Source organism: Egretta garzetta, unplaced genomic scaffold (genome assembly GCF_000687185.1).
Source record: "Egretta garzetta isolate BGI_Z169 unplaced genomic scaffold, ASM68718v1 scaffold481, whole genome shotgun sequence".
NCBI lineage: Eukaryota > Metazoa > Chordata > Aves > Pelecaniformes > Ardeidae > Egretta > Egretta garzetta.
In genome coordinates this window covers 559,467-568,729 of record NW_009258681.1, presented here as the reverse complement: position 1 = coordinate 568,729, position 9,263 = coordinate 559,467, and the positions used below count along the sequence as shown (strand labels likewise).

Here is a 9,263-nt window from a genome sequence, read left to right as displayed (position 1 = left end):
TAACGAGTTTGTGCACTTAGTGCTTTGGCACTACGTGCATCTTTTGGCTCGGCCGCACGCAGCTAACAGAAGATTAAAACTCAGTGCTGCTAACTGATGCTCTGGGGTCAATACAGCTTTGGTCAAGCCCTTAAGTTGAGCGTAAAATGGCTGAAAGCAGCCAGCGTGGCTGCAGGCGCAGGGTAAATCTGAAGGGGGCATTAGCAATGCCTTACTTCTCTGCCATGCTGATTTTTTTTTTTTTTTTTTCCTGGCTCAGTAGGGAACTTTCCACTCTTGCTCACGGATTCAGCAAATGGCAGTAGGTGAATACACGTAAGTGGTCACACTGGGTGTCCTCTCTGAGTTTCACTCACAGGCAGCTGCGAACAAATTCGGGTAGCATCAGAGGAATTCCAGTGGCTTGCCTATTGCGCAGAATGCCGGTACAGTATTTGCCTGCGATGCTGAAAGCAGTGGGGGATCCGATGGGGTGGTCAGAGCAGAAATCGAGCCCCGCAGCCATGGGGCTGGCCGGCCCAGCGCTCCGCTGGCCCCTGCCGTGCTGCCGGTGGGATGGTTTTGAGCCTTGTCTCCATGAATCCATTCCTCCTCCTCGGTGTGGGAAGGGTGGCTTTCTGCACGTTCCGTGTGAGCGTCTGTCTGCAGCCTGAGCTGGTCACGTGCTGATGAGCTTGGTTTTATGAAATGGGTTTGTTTCGTGGTGTAACAGGCTACAGTCTAAGCTTTCCTATTTATTCTTTTTTTTTTGGGGTGAGCTGTTTCGTGTGGGTGGAGGTAGCTGCGTGCTGTATTTCTGCGACTGAGCCAACGATCTGCAGGCATGCCAAGGTCTGAGAGACAGGAGACGTGACCTGACTTTTGCTGAATACGGATCTTACCTGCCGGGGAGCGGATGCCCTAGCAGCTTACCTCAGCGTCTGGAGAACCCTAACGGCCGTGACACGTTTCGATGGCTTTCAAGCTCCCGCACGCTATGGAATGTGCACGAAATTCCTACCGTGGATTTGGGGCGGGGAGGGGAAGGTGATTCACGTCTTCCTTGTTGCCTCCGATGCTTGCTGATTAGAGGCAGTCTTTAATGAGACAAGATAAACACAGTGGATGCAGTTGTTTTTTTCTCCTTGGAAATACAATCTCAACTGGTGTCGCACCCGAGAATGAAGGATAAGAAGCACAACTTGGGTGGCAGCCTTGGCCAGTGGCAGGAAGCACCTGAGTACAAGAAGTCCTGCAAGCTGCTGAAAAATGTATTGCAAACTACTGGGCTTAAAAACCATACTTAGATTGCAGTGAAGTTTCTCAAAAGAAGGTGGAGGAAAAAGTTGCAAAAAATAGCATATCTTAGGAAAACAGAATATAAATATCTTCAAGCATCTTGCGTGGAAAACAGCTGAGTGGGTTTGGTTTTTGCTGTCACTTCTGCCTTTCCTTGATTGCTATGAATTAAACCACCTCCACGTGGTACTGAAGGTATGGATGAATCCTCATGGACCGTAACCGTCTTGACTGGAGGGCAGCACCTTGGTACCGATGTGGTTGCAGGAGCGCATCTGATAGTGCCTTCACAGCGTGCCGGAGCCTGGCGTTCGTCTGGACTGCTGTGGTAGCTGCAAACCGCCTTGTCCTTGCTGGAATTTTGTCTTGTGCTAATTAGGTCGAGCTGAGTACGTCTTTCTTCCCTGGGTGCGATACTGCCTGATCGTGTCGGTCGCTAGAAGGAGCCGTGGGTGCTAGGTGGGATTCGAGGTGGCCGGTGGGCTACTGGATTGAGGACAGACCTCTCAAGATTTGCGTTTCTCGGAAGGCAAAAGGCCTCTGCCCCAGTAGCAGCCTTTGTAGGAGGAAGCTTCAGGGGCAGGGTTGTCTCCTGCGGGTTCTCATTTCTGCTTCGCTGGGCTCGTCCCTTTCGCTGGGGTTTTGATTAACTGCTCTGCCCTCTTGGAGGGTTGCTAGCGATGCGTGAAATGTTGTGTGGGGCAGCCAGCACAGAAATAGGTTCTTTATAAAAAGTGGAAATACCTGCCCTAACGGGTGCTTTTGTTCTGGGGGTGCCAGTGAAGGGGTGCGCTGCGCTTTCAGCCCCTGCCGAGCCGTCTTGGCCCGGTGAGAGTTTGCCCCAGAGCAAACTCTTGTCTCTTCTGTAGGTCAGCGGGCTTGTCAGCTTGGTCTGTACTGAAACATGGGGAGAGGAGGGATGGTTTTGCCAGAAAGGGAGGGAGAACTGAAAGTTAAAGGGGAGGCTGTTTGTATTAGGTTCAAACTTTTAACATGAAGGCTGCTTTTCTCTTTTTAGTGACACTAGAAAGCAAGGTGGTGCCTTCCTACCCTTGTATTTTAGCTTGTAATAGGAAGCACTTTGTTAATCGAGACAAACGTGCCCTCCTCCTCTGATGGATTTTGCCCACAGTGAAGGGAAGAACGAGGCATTGTACCTGAAACCAAGTCCCAGACTGGCGGTAGTGAAGGGAGGGGAGGAGAGCGGAAAGCGGGGGAAGAACTGTCCGAGTATTTGGGGAGTTGGAAAGGGAACTGCTTTAGCGCTGTTTCTCTGCAAGGAAGCCTCTCGGAGTTGCACTCTTCCCAGAAATCCCTCCCAGTTTCGCTCGCTGCACGTGGTGATTCACTCCTTTGTCTCCTGCTTCCAAGCCGCGGAGAGGAGCCGTGCGGCGGAGAGGAGCCGTGCCCTGCTCTTTCAGTAGCACGTGGCCTAAGAGAGTCTCCAAGGTTCTGTCCAAATGTCACAGTGCCACATCCCCCGCTAATAAGGGCGCTTCTGGGCAGCAGTGGGGAAGTGACAAGTGCGGAGCAGCGACGTGCGAGAGCTCGGGACCGGATACCAGCAAAATGCGTGGCTGGAAATGACAAATGTAGAGAAGCGATTTGCTGGAGTACGTACTTTCAGTGGTTCATCCCAGGGAAGGAAGCTGCCCTTCCCGTCCCTGTTTTCGGGCCAGGGAGGTATCGGCACTGTACTTTTTGTAGCCTGTGAACAGAAGGGCTGTTTTCAGGAAGTTTATCGCTGCTTTTTTTATACCTTTTTCCCAACAACCACTGTAATTAATGGGACTTCTGCTGCAGTATGTGTACTGCTACCTCTTGAGAAACAGCACAGCCCTGCCTATGCTTGTGTGACAGAAATGCTGTGGAGTTGCGGAGTGAGTTTTGGTGGGCTCAAAGTGGCTGGGTTTTAAATGACTGCGGCACCTTGGTCCCATGCTGAGAGTTTTTGGAGGATCTCCGAGACTAAACACCCCCTCGCTGCCCCCCAGATGTGTGGCGGTTATTTCTGGAGATAAACGGTGGCAAGGAGGATAGCTGTTCCCTTCCCCCCCTTACCTTTGGGTCGGGACGCTCAGGCTCCTCCGATGAGCTCACTGATTCCATTGCCATCAGCTAGTAAAGCTGATGCTCTTAATCCCGCCTGCCATCCCGGGCGACCAACCTCCCGCTTCCCCGGGGAGCGGCTCCCGAGCCAGGCACAGGCAGACTGTGGATGGGAAAAGGCATTTGCATGTGCGATTTATTATTGTTTACACAGTCGATATAGAACAGTTGCTTGCAAAAACTGATGCCTTATAATGGAAACTTGGACCGTAGACTTTTGTTTGATTGTTGCTCAATCGGAGCATCTGGCTGATGTTGCGTATGCAAATCATTTGTGAAATGATCTGCACAAGGCCCCTTTGTCGCCTGTGGTTGTTCCACCTCTCTTGTCCCTACAGGGTCCTTAAGAGCTCTCTAAGAGGGTAATGAGTAGTACTGGCCCTGTGTCCGAAGTTTGGCTGTGGCGCGCAGGGCGAGGACGTAAGGCTGAGCTCTGCCGGGCTGGCTTTGCGCCGCCGTGCCGTTAGGAAGCACGGGAGCTGCTGGAGCCCCTGAGAGCTGATCTAGAGAGGCTGCGTGGTCGAGCCGGGGCGGGTCGGCAGCGTTGCAGCGCGGGACTGTCACACCGTCTCTCTGTGTGTCCTTGAACAAGTTCTCACTGCGCTGACCTGCTTTGTTAAGTGCTCTGATTCCTGCCGGTGAGGAGCGATGGTGTACGAGAGAGATACTGTCAGACGGTAACTGGAACGCGAAGCTTCCCGTTCGAAACCTGCTGGGAAGTTTGGTGTCGTCGCTGCTGGTGCTGTGTTGTTTTCTCTGGCCTTTTACAAGGCAATCCGAGCGTGCTTTGCTCTGAGATTTGCTCTGTGCTCTCCCGTGAGCATCAGGGCCTTTGGCTTCTGTTTGGGTTACAGCTCTCCCCGCACACGTGGTGCCTTGGCAATGTGGTGCTGTGTTGTTTCTTAAAAGCAGAGCCTGTAGGTGTGTGGTAAGGAACGATGCCGGTCTAGTGGCAGAGGGATCTGCCCAGTGCAGCGTTGCAGACCCACACCGCGCAGCCCAGTTTCGGGGGTCTGTGATGAGTTGGAGACCTGAACTGGAATTGCAGGCTGCCTCCCTCCTACTGAAGGGGCTTTTCCTGAAACAGTGTTTTCTTCCTTGTGCCTTTTCCCTCTGATTGCCCTGTTTCTTTAGCCAGTGTCTCTGTTCTGCTTTCTAGGTTTCCAGCAGATTTCTCTGTTGTCTTCCTATGAAGTTGTAGTCCCGCAGAGGTTAGGAAGAGAACGGCGAGAGGCTTCCAATGTCTCCTCAGTACAGGTACTGGGCGGTCTTAAAAATGCCTTCAGTTCAGTATCTACTTCCTAAAGAGGTCCACCCAAAGCTGACCTGACATTCTCACAAAGCACTGTCGGACTCATCCAGCAGCACACAAGTGTCCATCCTTACAGAAGGCATCGCACCTAGCACTGCCTTTAGCCGAGTTGTGGTAAATACCTCCCTGCTCCAGGGGTTACAAGGTGCCGCAACGGATTTTTGATCTGGGTGTAAAAGGTGCGTAACGAGAGTTGTTAAGCACTGGACCGAGCGTCAGAGGTGGTGGAATCATTCTCTTGGGAGATGCTCAAAATGAGACTGGAGGAGGCCCTGAGCAGCCTGGTCCCACACTGTGGCTGGCCCTGCTTTGAGCAGGGGGTCGGATCAGCCAGCCTCCAGTGGTACTTTCCAGCCTGTATTATTCTGCTGTAGCCACGTAACCAAAGACAGCACGCTTCAAAGTGGTATTTTCCAGCCTGTATTATTCTGCTGTAGCCACGTAACCAAAGACAGCACGCTTCAAAGTATTTGGATTAGACCGACTGTGTTTAGTCACAGATCTTGTAAACATTGGCAGAATTTAATATTAGCAAAGATGCCTTGCAGTTTATTGCAGTTGTTGGCCAGTACTCCTGCTGTGCTATTTAATGCAGCGGTCAGCGATTCCGCTTAGCCACTTAATATTGAAGGACCCGAGTTGCTGTGTGTAGCGCTTGGCTAGCGCAGGGCGGTGGAGGTACTGGCTCACTGTGAATGCTCAGTAATAAAACTGGGTTGTCCTTTTCCAGCTGTAACTAAGTTTTTCTGTGGAAGTCTTAGAAACAAGGAATAAGAAAACCACAAAGCTATTTTGAAACAGCTTCCTTCATGTGACTTTTCCCCAGTTACACAGGAAGGGATGCCAGGTTCCGGGGGTAGGGACGATTATAGAATAGGTTTCAGGCTCACCCACACGTGGTTACTCCTGGTCTGGTGCAACTAGCGGGATTTAAGAAGGGAAGTTTGTTAGCCTGGTGTCTGGCAATTTCAGTGTGTGCTCATGGCAGTGATTTTGTCTGCTGGGTGTCAGGGAACCAGAGCAAATCCTGATGGCTCTGGAAGGTGCTGGAGTCGGCTGGGAGCACAGGAAGCACCCGCTCCCCTGACCGGTGTTGGGGTACCAGCAAGAAGCGTGGAGGGAGAGGCGGCTCCGATCGGCAGAGCTCTGCATCCCCCTGGAGGTGGTGTAAATTTGTTGGTATCAGCTGCATCTCCAGCACCCACAGCCACATCTAAAAAGGCTAACACCACAGGCTAGTCCAGAGTTACGGAAGGTGCCAGCAGTGATTTGAATGCTATAGCCGTAGTGGTAATGGAGCTCGCAGAGACTGTTTTCTGCCAGGCTTTTGTTGATTTCAAAGCACGTTTTATTCATTAACATGAGTAAAATGCAACTTTTTTATATTCAGGACAAGGTGTCGTATGCTATTGAGATAGAGGGAAAAGAATACACGATTCATCTAGAAAAGAACAAGTAAGTGATGAATTTCTTCGGATTATTACGTTCCATCTGTTGTGTGCAAATAGCAAGCTGGCAGGGAGCAGGCGGGTTCCCGTTCTCGAGGTTCTTGACGAGAAGTGCAGTTCCACGCTACCCCTGTGAAATCTGCAGAGACAGACGCTGAAAGTGGATTCGGTCACACGGTCTTGGCTATCAGCCAGAAATGTTGTTGGACTCTGGCAGCCCTGGAGATCCCCTGCCAGTGGAGGAAGCTGTAGTTTGCTCAAGGGGGATCTGGGGAATCACAGAAACGACTCTCTCCATTCACATCTAAAAATAAACAAACTGAACTACATTTCAAGTAAATATTTTCACTTTCTTCTGGGTTTTGTTTATTGTGTCAGGGGGTTTTTTTCCTGTCTCAGTAGTGCAAGAATACTAATAAGTGAGGAAATGGGCTTTATATCCAAGGCCTTCATGTCCATAACTTACAGTCAATATGTTGTCTGTCTTGAGTTTCATTTTTAAAGGGCTGCTTGCAGCAGCGGCAAGTCACCGTTTACCAGGCTATTGCTTCTTAAAACTGCCCTTGTCCTAGACAGAAGAGACAGAACTATTTAAATGTACAAGCCCCTGGGGATCTCTGGCTGCCACTTGTCAAGCCCCTGACCCTCAGAAACATGGGAATTCAGCTACACCGCATCAAGGGATTTGCCTTGGGTCAAGCAGTTGTAATCGTGGGAGACTTTCCCAATGCACTTCCTTCCAGAACTGAGGAAGAGAAGTCCCATGCAACAGACTGAATGCTGTGATTTTTTTTTTTTTTTCTTTTCCTGCCTGAAAGCCAGCTTTTGGCACAATTTAATGGGTTTTGATGCTTGTTTTGCTTATCCAGGGTAAAGTGGTTGATTTGATCTCATTAATGGTTCCTCCATTCTGATATCTTGGATTTTGCTGTGGAAATGCACAATTCCTTGGTTACTTTGGGGGGGGGGAGGGCGTCCCTCTTGAATGTTTCCTTATTGCAATTTACGTATTTGTGACACTTTTGATTAGGATCATCTCACTGCCCTGCTGTAATGTCCCAGTCATTTCATGAAATTCCTCTTGTATGCCTTCTCCCCTTCCCTTACAGAGAACTGCTGCCCAAAGATTTCACTGTCTATACCTACAGTAAGGAGGGGAAGTTGCAGTCTGAATATCCAGATATCCAGGTAGGATTTCTTTCTTTTTATACCCTTACTGAACGGGACTGGAACACTGAGCATTTACAGGGTGTGAGGGGGTCACATGTTACAAAATTCTAGCTGCATTTGTCACCGGGCCACCTTCTAATCCTGTGCACGCGCTGCACTCTTTCTGGAGAGAAGCCTCGACTTTTTTGGATAAGGCTCTAGCCTGGAGCTTGTAATAGACCCACGTTTTCTTATGTGGAGGTGATTGCTGTCTCATTAAAAGCCACTCTTCTCTAAAAAGGAAAGGCTGCTCTTAGCTGTCGGGTACCTCGTTACCCGAGAGCGGTGCTGCCCTTGTCACACGCACAGCGCGGTGTTGGTATCGCTTCCGGACGCAGGCCTTGCTTCTCACGGGGACCAGAACGCACGGAGCAGGACTGGGCAATCTAGTGACGGGATATACAGCTTTGACTTCTACACACAATGGTTGGTCCATAAGTCAAAGTGAATGGTGAGCTGCTGGCCCATCTCTTCATTCGTGTGAGGCTGGCTGGCTGTGGCTCTAATAATTTTTGGGGGCTGACAGACTATCAGTTAGTCTAGAAATTTGGGACCTACTAGAAGGGATGGACGAGATCAAGTCTGGAGGACCTTTGAGAAGGATGATATCTGCATAGCGTTGGAGTTACTCCACTGAAAAAGCAGTTGCAGCCCTCTCTTTCTGTGCAAGCAGGCTGCCTGATAGGGTGCCTTTGAAAATTTAATTGCTTTTGTAGAGCAAAAGCAAAAAGCAGCTCGTGCGATACAAAAAGCGTGAGAGCATTTCTGATGGCTTCACTCTTATGTATCAACGTTGTTCCTTTGAAAGAGAAGTGTTAGTCATATACGATTTGTAGGGTCTTATTTTTGAAAACAGAACACCCGAGTCAGCTGAGTATTTACTTCCTCATCCAAAGGGATTGACTAGGAGGAAAAACGCTTCTTCTGCACGAGGTCATGAAAGTCACAGCGGCCCTGAAGGAGCAGCACGTGCCTGCAGTGCTTTCTGCGTTCGTTGCTGGAACAGCAGGCGACATAATCTACCCGACCCCTATGATAACACGCAAAAATGCACTTGCCAGAGAAAACGGAGCGTATTTGCCCCATAGTACCTCCTTGTCTAGCTTCCAAAATGCGTATATACAGAGGACAAAATGGAAGTATTCTGTCTCGTCAGGGCTGACGAGGGATGTAGTGCACAACCAAAAGGTTCTGGCAGCACAGCGCCTGTTGGCGAGGACAGCAGGGGCTGGCCCTTCTCGCTGGAGAGAGGTTACGTACGAGTCAAATGGTCTGCAGGGCTGTTTGCTAGAAGGCTGAATGGTGATTTGGTCCAAATGGGTAGGGAGGGGCTGGCCTCAAAATATTTGAGGCAGGGTGGAGGACAGAGCTTAAGAGTGGGATGGCTTACAGTCAAGTTAAGAAATCCAGTTGCCTGATAACGCTGCTGAGCCCTGCTTGCCGGGTATTTATAACGTTAGCAGCACCAGCTCTGAATCTGGCTTCAGGTAGAACGACTGAGTGGGGGAGTGGGGTTTTAAACTGAAATGTGTAATGAAATGCTGGCCCCATCGAGTCGTGAGGAGCATCTGCTTTACGGAACAGGGAGGCAGGGATCCCGCTGGAGCGCTGTGCCCCTGGCATCTTGATCAGCTTGGTGTGTGTAAGTCCTTGGGGCACCACGGCAGGTGAGGAAACTCTCAGACGTGCGTTACTGCAGGAAACGCTGTTACGTGGTGGCAGAGCTAGAGGCATGTTTGAAGCTACAGACTGTACCTAAAAGCCACGTGGTAAATTTTAACTTCAAGTGTGTTATGTTCCCAAGTTGTAACTCCTGCCAGTCAGCACTTAGGCGATCAGAGATCACACTGGGTGTGCAGATATAGAATCATAGAATCGCTTTGGTTGGAAAAGCCCTTTAAGATCAT

The 9,263-nt window shown here is 50.1% G+C and overlaps 1 protein-coding gene across 1 annotated transcript in view; it reads left to right on the top strand.

Moving 5' to 3' along the window:
* Positions 1-1,160: 1,160 nt before the first annotated feature.
* ADAM9 (ADAM metallopeptidase domain 9) overlaps positions 1,161-9,263 on the top strand; it is a 24,562-nt gene continuing 16,459 nt past the window's right edge. Inside the window, exons 1-4 of the mRNA XM_035888691.1 lie at positions 1,161-1,250; positions 4,522-4,644; positions 6,090-6,154; positions 7,257-7,335. Of these exons, the coding sequence (XP_035744584.1) occupies positions 1,161-1,250; positions 4,522-4,644; positions 6,090-6,154; positions 7,257-7,335 (357 nt within the window). The remainder of the gene's footprint in view (positions 1,251-4,521; positions 4,645-6,089; positions 6,155-7,256; positions 7,336-9,263) is intronic.